At 35.2% G+C, this 21,123-nt stretch overlaps 1 protein-coding gene across 10 annotated transcripts in view; it reads right to left on the minus strand.

The window, feature by feature from the left end:
* FRYL (FRY like transcription coactivator) overlaps positions 1 to 21,123 on the minus strand; it is a 176,641-nt gene that overhangs the window by 15,551 nt on the left and 139,967 nt on the right. For all 10 annotated transcript variants that reach the window (XM_075025546.1, XM_075025526.1, XM_075025516.1 and 7 more), the window contains 11 exons: positions 20,569 to 20,739; positions 19,433 to 19,573; positions 17,116 to 17,313; positions 15,694 to 15,855; positions 15,333 to 15,407; positions 13,657 to 13,833; positions 10,769 to 10,972; positions 9,706 to 9,873; positions 5,387 to 5,640; positions 2,905 to 3,112; positions 748 to 897 (listed from right to left, as the gene is read on the minus strand). In XM_075025546.1, coding sequence (XP_074881647.1) covers positions 748 to 897; positions 2,905 to 3,112; positions 5,387 to 5,640; positions 9,706 to 9,873; positions 10,769 to 10,972; positions 13,657 to 13,833; positions 15,333 to 15,407; positions 15,694 to 15,855; positions 17,116 to 17,313; positions 19,433 to 19,573; positions 20,569 to 20,739 — 1,908 coding nt within the window. The remainder of the gene's footprint in view (positions 1 to 747; positions 898 to 2,904; positions 3,113 to 5,386; positions 5,641 to 9,705; positions 9,874 to 10,768; positions 10,973 to 13,656; positions 13,834 to 15,332; positions 15,408 to 15,693; positions 15,856 to 17,115; positions 17,314 to 19,432; positions 19,574 to 20,568; positions 20,740 to 21,123) is intronic.

Raw genomic sequence — 21,123 nt, forward strand, 5'->3', positions numbered from 1 at the left:
GAACTGTCCTCAAAATTCAGGATGTAGGTATATCGGGCATATGTACATTAGCTCAGTGATGTTTTCTGTTTTGCTGTCTCTCTTCTTAATTAACCTAGGATAGCTTTTTTTGACTGCTGCTGAACACTGAGCTAACTTCTCACAGTAATATTTACTATAACCCAAGATTTCAACTTGCATAACAACAATCTAAAGCCTTCACTACATATTTGTAGCTAGAATATTTTTCCTCATGCATCATTGAATACATACATAAACAATACAGTTTAAAAAGGCAAAGTTGCTGCTAGGTAAGTAGTCTTCCTTTTTTTCTCTGTGCAAAGAATATAGAATAAATATGAACAAGCAGGGAAGGTAAAGAATAGCAAGGGCATTTAAATGGTATCTAGTATCAGTAAGTTCCCTCACTGTTCCTTGTTACAGCTGGAGGTTATTTTTGGAGAAAATGCACTTCTCACTTGTGTTTTCAAATGTTTATGATATATAGTGGCCACCTAATATTTTAATTACTTTCTGATTTAAATTATAAAAAGCATCCTTTTTTTTTTTCACACTTGAATGTTTCAGTTAGTGATGTTAGACAGCAACCTTTTAAAAGGCAAAAATATAATTAACACATTTTATTCAAACCTTTGAAAATCTTCCCAAGCATTGCTATTTTCCAAATATTAAAACATCATTTTGTATGTTACATAAAAAAGTTTAAGCAGACAGGTATCTCAACGTGTAAGCTTATGAGATTTTTACCGTTTCCGCATCCACAAAGACTGTCGGACATTCTGAACACATCATCATCACTTCCAGAGAACTCCTAAATTTTGTTCCAATGCGCTGTAGACTTTCACCAAGAAAGCTGACTGAATCATTTGTTATAGATACAAACTTTCTCTGAATGGTCTAGAAATCAAATCAGAAAAACATTTATTTTACATTGTATTTTACTACCCCTCCTCTGGCTTTTTAGATTAAGAATTTCAGGGCAAATTTGCAACATGACAGCATGTATTTTTGTAATTAAAGTACAAACTAATATATAATTTGCTCTGATTATTTATGTAAAACTAGCTCCAGAAAATGCAATCAATCAATCAATTAATAACATCAGCCTGTATATGTAAAGACAATTAGTCCTTTCACGTCTAGGTCTTTAGCATCAGTATAGCTGGATGACTATTTGTCTTTATGCAGTACAGATAGTAGTTCAATTCATTTTCAAGTGTTTGTGTTGCAGAAAATTATACACAGAGTTTTATGAGTCAGAATATGACCTGTATAGCACAATCTGTGTCCAAAACTGCCACCTGCAGGGTTTCTACCTTCTTCAAAAATCAGTCCTACGTGTATCATGTTCAGTTATGTAGAGTGTCAGCTTGGCCTAATACAACGCTGCGCTTTGCAATATATTATTTCATAAATCCTAGAAAGTTACCTGTAGAATAAAACTACACAAAGATGATATTTACAGCTGCAAAGTTAAACACAGTGTAGGAGCCCAAAGGCAAAATGGAAAGGTCCAGTCAAACAAGGCCTCCAGGGTCTCATTTCATCATTTTAACCCTCCTCTGTACCCAGTAACAACTCCTCAGGAATGCTGCTTTGCCCAGAGTCGAGCCCTGGATTGCTATTGCCCCTTTTCCTAGAGTATCCACCTTTCCACCTGACTGAGGGCTATCCTGTCAAGCCACAGAAAGTTTTACCTTTCCTTCTAGCTCCCTCTTTAATGCACACAAGAGAATATGAACTCCCATTTTACCACTTTCAGAAAATGAATGAATGTGTGAAAAGCAACTGCACCTGAGCTTTGGTGTAATACAGAGAAACTAAACCCCTGTTGTCTAGATGAAGCCAAAAGACAAAAATCTAAAACCAGTAACAGGAACGTCACAGTGCTGTGGCAAAATATTTAGTTCAACTAAAAATGGAAAATGGGTACAGATGCACAGACTTGTTATTCAGTGGATAAGGCAGAGTATGAATTCTTCACATGTAAGTTACTTCATGGTACTAACCCTAAACCTGCCCATATATATGGGATAAAATGCACACTAGCATGGTAAAACGGAGTGAGCCTTTCACTGAGAAATTTATTATGATATACCAAACAGCAAGCAAAATTAATATTGGAGATAGAAGAAAGTGTTGGAGTCATAAGGTCTTGGTTTGTAGTACTGAATCTGCTTTTAGCTCACTTGGCGTGTTGCCTGTAAATGAAATGGATTAATTGCGCTTCTCCTATCCCCTAAGAAGTTGCAAAGAATAATGTATGTCCAAATGGTACCACTTTGAGAATGTAAAAAACCCACCCCCTACATACAGGGAGGAGGGAGCCAGAAAAATTAAGCCATAAGCATTTTGTGTTGGATACCAGATCTATGAGGTAAATATAGTTAAAGAGAGGCATTTGAAACTTCCAGCTTTGGTGGATCTCCTGGTGTTTCAATTACTTCTCTGCAGAAAAAAAACTTTTCTCACAAGACAGATGCAAGATAAATTCATAGTGTTTGTCATGCTGTGATCCCATAATAATGAATTCCACAGAAAACCCAGGAGGAAGACATTAATTCTGTAATCAGCACAGAACCTGAGTGACGTTCAGAAAATAAAAGAAGGGACACAGCCTGTACTAAGAGCTTACAAGAAACACTGAAATGGTTTTTTCAAGCCGTCCCCCCCAATTAGAATCACTCCTAGACAATGAATACAGCAGATATTCCATGGAAAAATAGTGTATGACCATATAACATTCTTTTAGCAACGTGGGTTTTTTGTCTGCATTTGATTTGCTTTCTAAGGCTTCCTGCTACCATGATCTTGTGGCTTTTGCAGTTATGGAGGGGAAGAATAGTTTTGAAAGTGGGAGGAAAGGATTTCAGACAAACAACCACGCACTGGCAATTCACTGACCTGAAACAATCTTGAGAAGACGTGAAATGTATAGACGGCACAAGATCCATCTGTATCTGACAGCATTTGATTGACGTGGCAGCGCCAGGCTTGCTCTTCATCGTCGTATGCCACTGGTTGGAAAGCTGCCAATATGGCAGAAAGAAATGGTGAAGGAGGTGGGGAAGTTTGTACTTCTGGGAAACCATCTTGTTCTTCTTCATCTTGGCTATGAATAACAAACAACAGAAATTAACTCCTCAGTAAATTTTTTAGGAAAGCCCCCCTTCATTTTGGTAAGAATTAAAAATAAGAATTTGGAGTTCAGAATAGTGATTTGTAAAATAAATAATCAATCAGCTAAGGGAACTATGAACCAAGAAAAGAGTAAAAAATCAGAAACTTTTGCTACTGCAATATAAAAAATTGCTTATATTCTTAAATACCTCCAAAGTTTATTAAAGTATGTTACTTCTATGCATATCTACAGACAAAGGGCTATCTGTAGCTTATATATAGCTATATACAGCATTGTATATATACACCACTCAGAAACTGGTATTTTTTTCTTGCCCCCAATAACTGAATTATCATTATCATTCAATTCTTCAAATTTTTATTCACCTAAACATATGGCCCACCAATATCTATAACAAATTTTAGCCTTCCTTAAGAGAAACACAAGACCTTATTTAGCAGTGTAATACTGTTTTATAACTGTCTTAAGTTAACATCGTAAGTGAATGGAGATAGATTGGAACACTTTCATTTTTATGGGCAATCGATTTAATGGGGCTTTGTTCAAAGAGCATTCTGCAGTCATACTTTCCATTAGGCACCAAACATCCAATAAAAATATCAAACTATGAATTAATCAATGCTACTACTTAAAATCATTAATTGTTAAAATTTTCTGTATTACAAGGAACGATACATTTTGACAGTTCTTCTTGTATAATTGTACTTACGCAGCAAAAATACATGTGGGAGGACCCCAAGCATAGATAGTTTATTAAAATAATTTTTTTTAAACACATTGCGTTTTTCTCTGTAACAACCACCTCATTCACAGCAGTGCCAAGTATGTCTTAAACAAGGCTTAAACATGTCTTAAGACCTGTGGGTGCTGTTTTTAGGTATGTTCATTTTAGTAGCACAAAGCTCAAAAGCTAAGATGCAATCCTTCTGAATAATATCTATAAGCAATGCTTCAAAAAGATTTTCAGGTATTTTCTAACTAGTGTATCAACCCTATAAATAATTACCTCTGTCGCTCTTCAAACTAGAGCTATGGGGTTTTTCGTTTGTTTGCTTAGTGTAAATAAAGTAAAACCTCAAGAGATTTTTCAGTACCATATACGGAAATAAACTGCTACTACCTGGTACCAGCCTTTAATTCTTGCAAGACAAATTGCAGTAGGCTGCATATGGGATTACAAGATGCAATTTCTCTGCCTCTGTCCCAGTAGAACCTTCTAAAGCAACTTGGCCTTTTACAGCTCCTGTTGTGTCCTTTTCTGTAAAAGGCTCCTTAAATGATCTCTCTGACAGAATATACACTAAGTCTATGTTCCTATATACACTAAATCTATATATTATTCAATCTAAACTTCTGAACCAATTTTAAGTATGAACGAGCCTATGAACAATTTGGAATTTTTTTGTTTTGGTTTGGTGTTTTTTGTTTGTTGGATTATGATGATGATGATGTTTGGGGTTGTTTGTTGGTTTGGGTTTTTTGGTTTGTTTGTTTTTTTAAAATTATTATTTATTTGTTTGGGGTTGTTTGTTTTCCCTCCTCCTTAGACTGTTACCTTCAAGGGACTTAGGGTTTCCCTTTAAATATGACTCAACCAGCTAGGACTAACTATAACTCTTCCTCTCAACAGTTATTTTTGCTCTCCATGTTAAAAAATAGAAAAATGTTATTTCACTTTAAAGTATCTTAGAAATATACAAGAGACTGATTAACCTTAACACTGAAACTAAACCTTGGGCAAAGACAAATGGGTCTGACTCCTACAGGAGGTTTGATTAAGAAAAACCAAACTAACCCAAAACTTTTTTTTCCTTGTCTTTTCCTGTCTTTGGGTCCAAAATAGGTTCTGCCATAATTCAGAGCAGTTCAAGGGCTCTTCCATGTTATACTGCTTGCAGCTGGTGGCTGCCAAGAAAATGCTCCAAAATGCCCTCTGTCCTCTTTTTACATTTCTGTGCTACTGATGGTGATGAAATGTGCTAGGTTTCTTTTACTCAAGAATTCTCATCTTTTCCTGCATGGGTGTTTTCTCTGTACCAGAAACAACTGCTGAGCTAAGTACTGAGCTTATTTGCTATGACAGGCAAAACCAACCAACCATTATTTCAGATATGCAAAACATCATCTTAGATACTTGTATTATGAGATTCATGGAAAATTGCACACCATAAGAAAGCCTACTTTCTCTGATTCATGCACTGATAACATGTAATTTCTGTTACTTAGAACCAATATTAATGTTACCTAGACAAACCAGAGAAGTCAGCTTCTTCTTCTTCACATCTCTCATCTAGCTCTTTCAAAGCAAGAGTGACATCCTCTTCACAGATAGATTCAGAATAGCTCTCAGGAGCTGCCGCCTCTGCCAATTCTGGGATCTCTTCCAACTCAAGAGATTCATGACAGACCAGACAGTCTTGTTGTTCTTGTAGTAGATACAACCCAGTGTCTTCACTAGCAGTGCTAACCTGCTCATCCCTTACTGCTGAACTTCCTTCCTGTGAATCAAACATACTTTTATTACTTTTATTGTCAGGGCTTACGTATTCTTATCAGTTTTTATTATGGTAAAGCAACAGATTTATAAAAAATAGTTTACAAATATCCATTTATACTTCAATCATTCAGCTCTTTCGATTGTTCACACGGTTTTACTTCAGCAAAGACAGGCAGTCTGTTTGTAATGTTTATAACTTCTGGTTAATGTTAATATACTAGAATATGACTTACTTATAGCAAATACAATTTCTCAAATACACTCAGTTAAATCTGTTAAGGGAACAGTCCCAGAAAAATATCTGCAAATAGCCTCAAACATATTCAGATCACAACAAACACGATCAAGACTTCCATATTTTATTTTTCTAGTTAAGGACCAAAATGACTGCCTCGTGTTTGCATTTGGGGTCTGGAACCAGTACAGAACATTTCTTCTCCTTTCTGCTCTCCATTTTAACAAGTTTCTAAAGCATAACTGAGCAACAGTGTAACAGATGAACAATGGAAAAGGGACATTCCACTGTTTTTATTATTTTGCCATTATTGTTAATATGGGGAGCTTTAAGGGTTTAACCCTGAATCTCTAAATGTAGGCTTTCCATCACCAGCAGTTATAAAGAGACAATGATTAAACTCAGGTAGGTAATATCAGAATGACCCTTTCCCTTTTCCTCCAATAGCATTATTATACTCATTAACATTGCTGTGTTGAACAGAGAATGCAGATTTAGTTAAGTTACAATGAATCCATTTGAAACCTTTTACTGGATTTTTCTGTGGAATAAAAACAACACCTTCTTGTACTTGCTTTTTCCTAAATTAGGCACAAATTATCACATGTTTTCATTCTTAGTGTGCTGGTCTTCCTCTACTGGCATATCCAAGACTGGTCAACAAACCTTTGGACAGCCTCTAAGCATACACATCACTTCATGGCTTTCATCAGTCTAAACAGATCCTCTGACAGATAAATAACTGTACACATATTAGAAAAGATAATTCACCTTTAAACAGAACCTTATAATTTTCTTTCACAGTGATCCTAACCTTATCTCACTTTGACTATGGTACTCCTCAATATGAAGCTGCTGTCATTTGACACAGCTAGCGACCTCACTTCTAATGCCTCTTTTGTAAAAGTTAAACCTGGGATTTTATTGCATAGAGCTGCCATTTTGTCACACTGAGCAGCTAAGGCACATGGGAACTTAAGACACTTTTACGATACCACAGCAAAATAATCTGGATTGAAGCAGTGGTCTGTTTCTATTATAGATGTTAACATATGATACAGAGCTGCACTGATCATGTGTGGTAGATGTACATATGAGGGATACACTTTTAGAAAATACTTAACTGCTAGTTAATAAATTTACAGCTAAGTTAATCTTCATGGTGCCATGACTCCTGATTTCTGAAGTTTGCTGTGTAACACTGGACATGTCTACTACCAACATGAATGTTCTTTAAGTATCTTAAACATGTGATTTATATAGTTGACAACTACACAGAACCCAAGGAAAATTACTTCTAGTAAACCATTCCCTCATAAATCCACAGTGCAAGTGAGTAAAATAGAGAATAATTTTAGTCAGAAACTTTCACGTACTTAAGCTTGTAAAACTTATTGTACAAAATTGAAAATATTCTTGTACACTAGATTGTAAATTCCCAACTGGAATGTGAAATGTCCCTTTTGCAAAAATACATGCTATTACTGGGCATCAGCCAAACATATTTAAGTAAACTATTTACTTAACTCTTCAGCATCTCTACAATAGGAACAAGGAACTCAACTGCATCTAACCAGCACACACACTAGTTTTTAAATAATGGCTTCCATTTTTTTTATTTTACCTTAGATAAATTTTGATACATATTTATTTATATTATAAACATTTTGATAACTGACACTTGGCATGCAATGAAATGCCTGTGTTGAAAGAGTTATATGTAAAGTATATGAGCATAGGAAAAACCAACTGCACTATGCTGTGAGTTGTGCAGTATAAGAATTCAGAACAACATTAGTTTTACTGGCTTCACAAATTTTTCACTGAGTTGATAGTGTGCAAATTTTCAAGGTCATTCTGTTAAGAGGCATAAAGCCAGCTCTCCCTTTTAACAACAAAATCCAACTTAGATAGCTAACTCTTGTAGAGAGATAACTTTGAGTGTTTGAACTGTGCTTGAAGAAAACATGTATTTGACTGATTCCTCTATTCTAACAAGCACAAAATAAACCTGGAACACATCACATTTAGTAATTGTATTTATATGCATTTGCAGCTGCCTTTTTTTTTTTTTTGATATAGTGACTTTTTTCTGGATGCTGCTTAGTCATGAAATTATTTTACAGCCCAGTTTAAACCTTTTCAGTATTTTTAATGACACTGGTGGTTTTTTTTATGCGAATGTTTTCACCTGGATTATCAGAAGTATAGTGATTTTATAAAGGGAGCTGCAGAAGAACAATGAATCCAAGTATGAAGGCTGTCTCACAAAGAACTATGAAAACATAAAAATGAGTTACAGCTGAGAATGTGCTACAAGTGAACAACAGCGAAGACAAAAGTTCTATTGTGGTGAATTTCCTTCTATAAAATCCCAGTTTATATATCACTTCTCCCTTTTGAAATCTTAACATAAAACATCTATGTGGAAAAAAAATCATCCAGATTAAGTGTTCTTCCTCACCCAAAAATCTGTTGGAACACAAATGCATGTTGTAGACAAGCAGGTGAAGTGCTAACAGAACAATTTGTTTGACAATCTAAGCACAGGTGCTCTACAAAAGGTAAGACAATTTATCAACTGCAATGTAACCAAACACTTCAAAAAAAGCGTATAGATAATCATAACGGAAAAATACGAAAAATGTGGGAAAAAGCTGCTTTATAAAAGTCACAATATTACACTTTTAGAACATGAAGATTTTAATCACAGGAAACCAGTCACCAATACTTTCCCTTTGTTGTACTCCAAGTATGTCTTTTGTTCTTACAGTTACCTTTATTAAATGTTAGCTAGGTGGGTGGTTTGCCTGTTAATAAGAGTGATTTTCTAGGTAGCAAACAGGTAGACTACAGCCTTTGTTCAGAAACCTCAGTCACTTGAACCAGGCAGCTGACTGCTTAAACCAAGTTGGCTGAAGACTCATTCTTAAGTGTAAACTGTGCAATGGTTATTCAAATGCACATAGGAATAGCTTAATTTTCTGGACAACTTGATAGAACTGTATGTGCTGTTAAAGATGGGATTAGCAATGCTTATCCAAATAAAAATAAGATTGCCAGCAGCATTAATAATTTTAACTGAAGAGATAAAAAGTCCACCTAAATCAAGCCACTTCAAATCCAAGAAAAAACCAACATATTGAGTTTTAGCTGCAACTGCTAAATATTGTAGGAATTGTAGCACATGAGAGTTTTATTTTAAATGAATTTTTTTAAATTTTAAATTATTCAAAAGATTTTAAAAACGAAGAAACTGAAGTACTCACAGATTTGCAGGCGGCCATTAGCTTGAAATCTGTCTCAGTCCACACAGGCCTTTCCAAAAAAGTATACCACTAGCATCTGTGGTCCTTTTTAAAGGATTATTTAATGGAACCAACTGCTAACACAGCTGGCCTGAGGTTTTATTCCCACATAGCACCAATCACATTAACCCAAAGAAAGCAAAAAAAAAAAAAAAAAAGGGGGGGGGCGTTGTGGAGCAGGGATAAAAAAGTATTTGAAAGAAAATGTTGCTCATGAAGGATTTCAACCATATCAAGTAAAAGCATCTTGAATATTTGCCTATTTTCATTCTGCACCATGAAATGATCATTATCAGCCCTTCAAGAATATTTTTAACCTGTGGTATATTCCCTCAGTCCATCCCAAGTGGTTTTCATACTGAGGGAACATTGTGTATGAACATTCCAACAGGTTAGAAATATTAAAAGCAAATCAAATAATCAGTGTAACAGATGAAAATTCAGTTGAAAAGAAAGGCAAAGTTGCTACTAAACACTAGAAGGAGCCCAAATCAGCCATGCACCAGCCCACATTTCTCCCCACCTCAGGCAGCTGGTTGCTAGAGTTATCTAGAGAAGCCTCCAAACTTGGGGTCTCAGTTCTGATTTGAAGCACCTCTTCTGTTCCCACACTGCTAGTGGAATCTTGAGACTGAAGTGATAAACCAGCATGATCTGATATTGTTTCGTCTATGGCAGAATCACTGTTTAACTAAGACAGAAAAGAAAGAAATGTGAAATTTGTCACAGTTTATTGAACATATAAATTACAGGGAAAAACACATTAGTTTTGAAATAGGCAGTTTCAGTATGGTTACCTATTTGAATTTATTTACACATTAAGAGTTTAACAGCTTTACACTAAAACCGTTAGAAGCATCACATGCATTTCTGTAACATGTAACTTCAAAGAGAAGTTTGAAGCTATCCTTGGGATCCAGAAATTTATTTCCTTTCTTGTTCTTAAAGGTCTTTGGCATTGGTGAAATGCTAGACCAAAACCACTGAAGAGCAGAGCTCTTTGTTATGGGCAACATTAACACAAACTTCACCTAAAGTCTGAAAAGCAGCATACTATCCCTGCTACTCCCTGTCCAGTCAATTTTTTCCTAATTTCATTTATGTAATGCAGACAGACTTCTGAGTGGCCAGCATTCTTGATTTTCCTTAGTTATACGTACACATGCTTCAAAATCCGTAATTAAATTAGCAATTTCAATGGTTAAACACAACTGAGGCTCCCATGGGAGCACTTATTGCTCTTCTTGTTATTGACTACTTTGGGGTTTTTTTGAAGCTAGGAATCCACAAAGACACACACTTGATATACAACACATGCAATTTTGTGCTTATATTTAAACAAATATAGTAAGTATGAAGACACTAAAACAAATGAATGTTGTACTAGAATTATAAGCCTGTGAGGCACCACCAGTAAGTAAAGTAACTCTTTCCCTTCATTGATGTTGTTATGAAAAAGAAGCTTAGCCACATTAATTTAGTTCCTCTTTAGTTCACTTAGGCTGAAAGTGTGAGCCACACTTATCCATTAAAAGTGCAAGTGAAAGCTTAAGTTCTCAGATTCCTTTCACAGAAAAATAACTTACCATCTGCGAACGAGACAGTATCTGACTTGCAGTCAGGGCTGCTTCTTCTTCTGAAGACTCATCGGTATCTTCCTGGTTGGTCAAGTTCAAGCTGGGTGTGCTACCAGAGTACTGACATTCTTGAAGAGACGGTGTGTCTCCTTTGTCAATACTGTCAAGAGAGCGCCTACGAACGCCCCAGTTGAAGTTGTCCATGCTTTCACCCTGCAATAAAAAAAGTTTGCACACACATCTATATATGAATCTCAACATAATAAAATTAATACACAAATGCAACACAGAAAACACAAGTACTGAATGCATTATGAACAGAGTTTCAATCAGCCCTTTAATTTTATTAAAATTTTAAATACCTTGTGAAATAATGTTTGTAGATAAATTAAAATATATGGCAAATGAAGTAGAAATCTTTTGAATATCTTCTTGGAAAGTAACTCAATATATAATCTAGAACTATATCAGTATCAATTTTATATATCTGACTAGAAAGTACAAACACACCACAGACAACAACAGATGAACAAGCCAGGGCACCAGGCTGCAACTTACCTGCAGCTCCTGGTTAGCAAAAAGGAAAACACATATAATTAGAAAGAACGAGGACAAACACTTAAAGATACTCTAGAACCAGGGAAAAATGTTTTATTACATAAGATTTGCCAACAGTAAAAGACTGATTCAAGCTCTGAAAAAAGCTTTAGTCAAAAAGCTAGTATTGAAAATAATTTCTCTTTCTAATGGGAGATTGATTAAAAAAAAATAAACAAACCGACAACAAAACACTAAAACCAGCATGCTCATGATACATTTTCTCTAGTGTAACATGTAAAGCAACTGTTTCAACAAACATTAGATGAAATTCTTTAACTAACACACATAAATCTAAACTGACCACATCCAACTGACAAAGCACCATCAACATTAATTATGTACAAGTTGTAGAAAAAACGATGCCTTCATTAACTGTTTTAGCAGCTCCTTTGTGCCAGTTTTATGAAATGCACCCTAAACACCACCAATAGCTGGATCCTTTCTGTTTGCACATTGTAAAGCTGGGATACTTGGGTTTCAAACTTCCAACATACTAAGTGAAATCCATATCTTAAAAACACTATTGTTTTAATTCACAAGTACAGTAACGATCTTTGATTTTCTCAAGCAATTTGTCAACCTTCAACAATTCATCTAAGAAAGATGGAAAACCTGATCAGTTCACTTCACCAGTCTACGGACAGTTACTAGAACACCACATCTAGCCCCAGATGTGCAAGACTGTTTTCCATAACTGCTCTAACAGAGTGAGTATCTCTTGTGGCAACTTAAGAGATCTTCATGATGCACTACATATGCAAAGCGAACTGAATGTTTTGTAGTCTCTTTCTCTCTTAGTAATTTGTTTTGCTCCAAGAAAGGTGAAAAGTTATGGCAAACCAAAAGAATCCCAACTACAACAAAGTACTGCTGCTGTGGGCTGAAGCCCTTAAGTTTAATCTGAGTATTACTCAGATTTTAATGCAAAAGCTCCAGTTAATACTGTTGACATTTAATTATTAGCAACAAAAAATATTCTGTGGTTTTGGTGCAAACTAGGCTGCTCTTATATCAAGTGCACAATTTATATGTAATGCCCTAAATTTGTTCAATCCGTGTTTTTTTCTTTTTTTTTTTTTTCCAAGTATAGCACTACATGTTGCATACAGGCAAGTAATGAGAAAGAAACTGTCTTTTCTTCATTATGATCTGCTATTAAAATAATAGAGAAAATGAAGTTAAAGATTAACTTGGTTTGGCAATGTTTTCAGCTTTTGGCATTCTACCTACAAAGCCCCATATAGCGTTAAAATAATGTTTTACTACTACTGAGCCTTGATTCTGAACTGTTTGACCACTTGCATTCAATACAGGAAATTGGATCTGTATAGTATGTGGTCACATATATGCCATAGACCATGATGAGCCTGTACTTTTCCTACAAGATGCAAATATTGGCTGAAGTGAAGCAATACAGAGGAAGCATGAAGAAAGTGAGATAAAACTAAAGTATTAGGGGGAAAAAAAGCAAGATTTTGTAAAAAGAGATAGATTAATCAGAATAATAATCTTAGTGGTTAGATAGGCAGATATTCTTAGTAGCTTGTTCACTCATGACCTGCAAGGGTCTCCATTACTAATTAAATTATTTTGTATAGACTGTAACAAAAGACTGAAAGAAACTACAAATCATTTGATTTCTTCTCCCCAGTCCTTTTGCAGTCATACTTCCATGCTTCAGCAAATTCTGGTCTGAAACCTTTTATTTATCCCAAACAAGTAACAAATGTTAACAGAATCTTTACTATTTCTTGATATTTATTTTACCTCCTCTCTCTCTTTTTTGACAGGAGAAGTGGAGGAAATTTAAGAACTGCAACAAACCAGATATAATGTCAAAGTCAATGCAAGCAATTATGGTGACCAAATCAATCGTATATAATGAGATAGTGTATCATACAGTTTGTAACTTTGAAAGCTATTCTTCATGTTTTCAAAATGCAGAAACATATCAGGAACAAAGATAATACCATTTTCTTAACATATTGTTCCATAATTAAGTTTTCTACTGCATGATACCCCAGTGTTCATCCTGTCATTGGCTTATACTGTCACTTAACCCACCCCAAAAATCCCAACTCTCTCCCCAAAAACCACCCAACAATTTGCAACAACTTAACACTGCAAAGTTTGTGACATGGGTTTCTTTATCATGCAAATTAAGTTCAATCATGTCATAAATTCTTCCCAATTGGATTAGTTACAAGAGCTGCCAGTTCCTTAGAATTGCACCAACATAACCTAATTTTTAAAATGTTCTCAAATGGAAATACACAGAAGAAATCCCAAGGCCTCACCTCTGCATCTTCCAATTCAACATCTAAAAAGTCAAAGTCTTTAAAAACTCCAAACTGTTGTTCACTGGTATTGTCTTCTACAGCTACTTCCTCCTCTTGAATCACTTCTTCTGTTGTTGAAATAAGACTAGTTTGTTGATCTCCAACTTCCAAGTCTTCATTAGAAGAAAACACAACCTGCAGGTATGGGTAAAAATAGAAATAAAAACTTCCAACTTCTGTAACTCCAAAAGTCAGCTATCCTGCTTCCTGCAATTTAATGGCATTAGTGGCAGTTAGTGTGCCGCTATAATGACAATACTAGGGGAAGTGCAGACTGCAATTTGTTTCAAGACTAGTTGGATTTTAAACTACATCTTTAAACTAATGATATAATTCTCTCCTTAATGTAACTGAGAGTTGCAAAGGTACAAATAAAGAGAAAAATATATCCCCAAACCTTCATTTTCATAACCACAGTATTAGTCAAACTTAAAAACAAAAAAATTCATCATGATAATCATCCACATGACACAGACCATGTAATTTTTGTCTACCAATTTCTGTGGAAGGACTGTATAAAGGCAGCCAATGCTGGCTTCCAGTGATTATAATCTTCACAAATTACAATTTGCTGTTTACTTCCATTTGAATTTTTTAAAATGTCTTCAGTTTCAGCTTTCAGGCATCTAATTTTATTTATTTTAAACTCCTCCACTAGATTAAAGATCCACCTCCCATCAGAATTCTTCCCCAGCTAAGAACTTCTATGTCACAATATAAAACAATATTCTAGATCGTAACCCAAGGTAGGCTATTCACTTTATTTTAAAAGCTCTTAATGCCATCACCACCATTAAGCCTAGAATGCCAATGGGTGTCTTTCTATGCCATACACAGAAAGTAACGCCATCGGCCTATTTTTGCTCAATATTTAAGACTATTGTTCCTACTGATATCCATGATAGTTTGAAGGCATGTGATCCACTGATCATTTTCAATGGATTCTATGGTATTTTCAATACAGCATCAACATCCTTGCAGTCCTCAGCCATTCCTGCTCCTTCTCTCTAAAGTGCACCTTATTTATAATGGAGTAGATAGAGATTTACTCAGAACAGGGGAGACCTAGTTCAATGCCCTCTTCTAGCCAAGACAATTAAAATTCATACAGCCTCAAACATACAACACACTATTCTGGAGCGGCAGTGTAGCCCTGCTGTTCTGTGAAGAAGTATTAAGGATTAGTCTGATCAACAGAGCTCCTTAGCAGTCAACTAATTTAATTTGGAAAGGACAGATTTGAGTTCCAGTCCAAAGACTTTAAAAAAAATCTTGTTTTGATAACCATGTAAGATAAAAATTAAGAATTAAACCTAGTAATTTATGTTTGCTTTAAAACATATAGTCCTCCCCCTACAAGATGGACCTAAATTCACTGAGATTTTGGCTGAATTTAAATACTGTTTTGAAACCTGAGTAGTAAAGAGTGGTGCCCACTGGACTTCTTGAGGAATAATAGTAATTCATTACTTATGATTCCAACTCTTTTTAATTCTTCAATTGGATTTGTGAAGTGTTGAACCAAAACCAGTTTGTCAAAAACCGCTCTTCATAACTTCACCAATACTTGAAAACGCAATAGCATTCTCACTACTGGAATTTAAAAACCAAAACAAACCACCAACACCACTTACTGAAGGATTCTTGGGAAGACCAGATTCTGGACCACACAGAGAAAGTACGTTCATTAGCTTCTCCCTAGTTCTTCTCTGAAAAATATACCAAAGAAAATCACATAGCAAGGCATCTGCTGGAGGTCCAGGTAAAAATGTAAAACATCTGCATTTTGACTAGTCATCTCGCATCCTGACATCTCTAAAAAGAATCTTACTATTTTTTTTCTTTTCACCAGTGTTAGCTTTTAATTTATGCTATATGCATTTACTGTTTTGCTAAGACACAACATAGACTTCAAATTACACTTAAACAATTTTTTTTATACATTCATAAATAGTGTCTATAATATATGTATAGTGCGTTTGAGATACCATGTACCTGAGATAGCTGTGGTCTCTTCCAGCTGACAGGAACTAATGCATTTGAATTGGAGCCTGACGAAGTTGAAGAAGTGCTCCGGGTAACAGCAATGACTTTTGGCTTCCCATTTCTACCAGCTGCGCTGTGTTGATCACCATACTTATTTCCAATAATTGGTGTCTATCAAAGACAACGAACACTTTCTTAAAATTCAAATCTATATTAGTAAAGACCACACATTTGATTTTTGAAATTAGTCTTATATAAAATGTAGGAGGGTTTGCCTGTTTGTTTGTTTTTAAGCATTCTACAAAGCCCATGCCTAATCCACTGAGCATTGGTACACTGGGAAATACAAAGCTGAATAGTTCTACCCTATGCAGCAGGCTGCCATTCTGCCCACTTTTGTGGTTTTTTGAATTATGCAAGTTTTATGCTGACAATCTAGTTATATTTTTTAAACACACTTCAAAAACAACTGTGTTCTAAGTTTAAAAGATGCAAAGTTTCTCTAAAGAACCATTCACAGACATGAACAAACTGTTTTCACAGACAAGCAACTTCACTAACACACGCACACTTCTGAAAATCAAAGATCAAATTCAGCCATTTTGACAGCAAATGCTACTCCAGTGAACTCTGTGGGAATTCATCTTGTCTCTCAATTATCTGCATGCACTGAAACTTCCAGTAAGAAATTCACTTACCAATTTAAGTAATGCTCCTAAGACATCTGTATCTCCAATCATTACCTAGGGTCAGCTTCAACCAGGAGCCCTTACTTTTGATTACTTCTAAAGTTTCCACAATTTTAACATCCCTCTATTACACTGCAGTCATTTGGCCATACTCCCCTTTTCAGACATAGAATGAGTATCAGCTGTACTAATATATTATTTTGAGTTCTAATGAACCCTAATTGGGAGGTAGGGGTGTTGTTTTTAACTACAGGAGGTTTTTCTCCAGTTGTGTCCATCTCACACTGAGGTTCCTATATTCTGTATCCTATTCTCTTCTCTAAATTTTCTCCCCCGTTTGAAAGTCACGCCAAAACTGCAGTACAGGGTTTTAATCCTCTCAGCCCTTGAATGCACAACCCTTCACTTGATGAAAGCCTGGAATGTTCAGCTGCAAGCTGCAGCCAGCTGCATTAGCCTGCTCTCTGACACAGCTGAGACACGCTTGAGAATAATCCTATTGACTTTTAGTAATTAACTCTCCAGACATTCAAAGGGGGGAAAAGGCAAAAACACAACATAAAAGAATTCAAAGTTTATCTTTCAGTATGACTCTAATTACATGTATGTAAAACTTCAACTTCTGCCATTCTTAAAAATGATATTTATTTTGAAATATATAAATGTAGAAGGCTAGCAGAAAACAAATCTGAGTTTGCAACAGAAAGTCAGTATTGCATTGTAATTTGAATATAATAATTACCTCTGATATATCAAAATGGAAATCTAAGGTCTTCCCAGGTAGCTCCTTGGAGACATTATTAAAGATTTTCGTGAAAGAGATTTCAGGAGAACCTATGTCACCTCCATAAGTCTTTGGAATATCGTTAGGTACAACAAGGCTTGCTGACCGAGACACCACCAATTTCAAAATATTAAGGGCTTCCTTCCAATATGGACTCTAAAGAGAATGTACACAAATCACAAAACAATCACTTCAGACAAGGCAGCCATTTTTAATGTACAGTAGGATTTTGCACTGATGCATTGCAAGATTCACAAACCCAAAAGCTCTAATCTTCTATATGTGGCTGCAACGTGCTAACACAGGCGGGCAGCTTCAGACCTTGAAGTGCCAGGAAGGCAGCGGCAAGGTATCAGGTCATCCCACTGCAGGCGGTCAGGTCCGGCCAGGCAGGCTCACTAGCTCCAGGTCACAGTGCCAGCCACACCAGACTCTTGTTCCATGTCCTTCACTCCCTGTATTTACACTGCATTTTTTACCATTGTCTGAAGTATCTGCCCTTCATGCCCCAGGAGATAAAAACTGATAGCATTTAAAAGCAAAACAACTTCCACCCCCTGGCATCTTTAATTATTTTACACTTATGGGCAGAGTAAACTGAATTTGAAACAGACAAAAATATTCTGTGCCTTATATTTCCTCACACATTTCAAAGATCTTAAAAAAAACCAAAAACATTTACAAGGTTTTTATATAGTATCAAACCAATGAAGTGCTTAAAAAAGCCAGGACAAAAGTATGAGAACATACATACATACATACATGAAAGTATGAGAGGCAGAGGCCGAGTGCACTCTCCTTAAAAAGATGATTAAGTAATGTAAATAATTCAGCAGTTTCAACAACAGAGATTGTGGAATGAATTGCAAATGAGACTTACACCAAAAGCAGCACCTTGGGAAGGTTAAGATTTACACTCCTGAAAATGGTAGGATTCTACCTGAAACGTAAACCTGCCAGTGTCTGAAATTAGCAAGATGTCTGCCTTTTTTTTTTTTTAAATTAGGATGCCATGTTTGTTAAATAATTTTTTTATTGCATTAAAAAAATAAACACCACTTTCAATGCTCTAAGTAGTATATGCTTCCTTGTAGATGAGTCTTGAACAATCTCCTGAATTTCTGTGCATCATAAACATAAAAAAGTAGTCTCAAACTTGAACCATCCTGTAGCAAATTAAATTTGCTATGATGCACTTTGATTGCAGAGGACTAAAAAAATCAGCTTAGTAGCACCACATTTAAACAAGACATGTTCATTTATGATCTTTTCTTTTGTCATTTATAGTAACAAGTTTTACTGTATCAAAAATATATAGGCTCCTCTGGAATATTTTTTCGCTAGTACCATTATTTTGATAGCTAACATCTAATTAAGATTACATTCCATGGTAGTGTGGGCTTGCATAGAAAGCTCAGATAAAGGTTAGAGGCGAAGGAAGCAGCCGTCAGGCCATAAGAACTATAGTTATGCTAATCATTCCATTTTGCCTAATGCACTCTGACAGGAGCACAATATCTAAAGTACATACCCATCAATAACAAAACATCCAGGGAACACTATTTTTGCTGGTTAATTATGATTAAACCATTTGACTGAAATACATTTGGCAATAATGGCATTCAGGAAAAAAGAAAAGGGGGGCAGGGGGGAAGAGAAGAATATTGTGCACTGAAATGGTTTTATGCTCCAGGCATTTTTATAAAATCTTTCAGCAAGATGCTAGACTTTCTTCCATGAAAGAGATTTTCAGTAAACTGTATTCCAAGTACAAAGGATCAAATTACCTAGGGCAAAACACTGTTGTTCATCTTTTGGGGACCTTCTTTAATAAAAAATGCACTCAAATTTATTAAGGTGCACCTTAATGTTCCTCACAGATATATTAGTGAAAGTGATTTAAAGATGCATTTAAATGTAAAACTTCCTTTTGAAAACACACACACTTAAATAAAACATTTGTGCAGTATTTAGCAGTAAACATTTCCTTTGAAGGATCATCACCTCTAATTACACATGTAGAGTTGCCTATATCTGTAAAGAGATGCACGTTCACCTAGGTAATTTGTCCCACAAGATGTAAATCAAATTGGACAAATACATAAGCTTATAGTGAATTAAGTACATTGGACAAAAAATAAAATACCAGAGAATCTGACTTTGAAGAACTATTTTTATATCTGAAACAAATTAACCCCCCCCCCAAATCAAGTGTAATTTCACTACCACTTTGATAATAAGCAGAAAGGCTTTTATAGTTTTTCAGAGTACCTACCTGAACATATTTACCAATAACTTTTATGATTTCCAAATTAAACTGCTTCACTGGTGCTGTGGATAGGTCTATATGACTCAGAAGACTGTAAATGATCTGCAGTAAGGACTGTTGCATACTGGATAACCCTTTCTCTAACAGCTAAAAAAAAGGGTTTTTAAAATACAGAGTTTAATTAGGGCCTTTAATGGTAGCAAAAAGTGAAAACAAACATTAAAGTATAGCTAACTTCCATATATATTTATCTTCCCCTTCAAGAAACTTAAGTGTACCACTTCCTGTTTTTCAAAACTTTGTTTTAGCATTTAGCATTTGTAATGCAACAGAACAATGTTTTCTGTCCTAATTCAGTTTTTTCCCTTAATTTTGACACTTTTGTTAGGACAGATCTAAAGCACTAAATAGAACTGTTCATACAAATTCAAAATCTCAAAGCTGTATGAAAAACAATTACATCTATGCCTTAAAAGAAAGCTGGTAAACACAATCTTATGAACAAAATAAGTACATATAAAGTAATTAATGAGAACCGAAAATATTTTTTTAAATATTTGTACACAGTTTGAGGGGATATACTTCAAGGATAAGCTCTACAAGATTTTCACACAAGGTACTTTTTTTAAAGGTAATAACAGTTTTCCTGTATGAATGCCTGGCAGAATCATACACTGAATTCTATAATTTAAATTATCTTTAATTATATACTATGCAATACTTACAATTAAACTTTGACATTATTTTTTTAAGTTGTGATAAGGACATCTTTAAATGTGTACTTGGATGAAAAAAGGTCTCTTAAAATTTGCCCTAAGTATATTTTGGTAAAGCCAAGACAGTGTGCACATTTTATTCATGTAGCACAGAATATAAATATCTACTACTAAACACTACTATCATAAAAAGGGATCTTTCCTTAGAGGGATTATAGTTTCAAGGTACATTTAAATTGCTGCACTCAAAAAATGGCAGTAGTCATCCCTTTTCTATATCCTAGAACATTTTTATATTATTGTCCCATTATGGAAGATGTGCCCCCCCCAATATTCAGAACCATGAAAAATAAGGAATTGGCAATAAGTAAATGCAATGTTGATCACAGACCGTCAACATGAGATACACTTTTATTAAGAATTTACCTCTGCAAGATACGTTACGAGGTTAAATGTGGCATCTGAGAAAGAGTCATGCAAATATCTACACACTACATTAATCCAGTTAGAACAGTCTCTGGAGTAACTGTGTGTACTGTATAAACTCATCATATGAGCCAGATTGGCAAGAGTTGGTGATTTCTCCTCTGCACAAACCTGAAAAGCAAAAAGCATATTTAATTATACTAGAAATGACAAATTTTTAACCTAAGCATTGAGAAGTCATTATGCGCTTTTCCCAGATTTCACTCTATTTTCTAATAACTGAAACTGAACTAATCACACAAGCAACACCTAGAGTTTCTGTTGAATTTTGGTACTGTGGCATCCATGTTCCAAGTTTATCTACAACTCATACCAAACTTACCTCAACTACTGTTCCTAGATAGTAGTGCAAGTATTTAAGGGACAGCAGTAATTTCTGGATTTGCATCAGTCATGTACACCTTTGAGATGGCCTGCACACAGTTAAGTGATATATGTATCACATTTTGGGCAGCCAGAGGGCTATGACTGCATCTCCTGTGACAGACAGCACTT

The sequence above is a fragment of the Buteo buteo genome, chromosome 1 (assembly GCF_964188355.1).
Source record: "Buteo buteo chromosome 1, bButBut1.hap1.1, whole genome shotgun sequence".
Taxonomy (NCBI): Eukaryota; Metazoa; Chordata; class Aves; order Accipitriformes; family Accipitridae; genus Buteo; species Buteo buteo.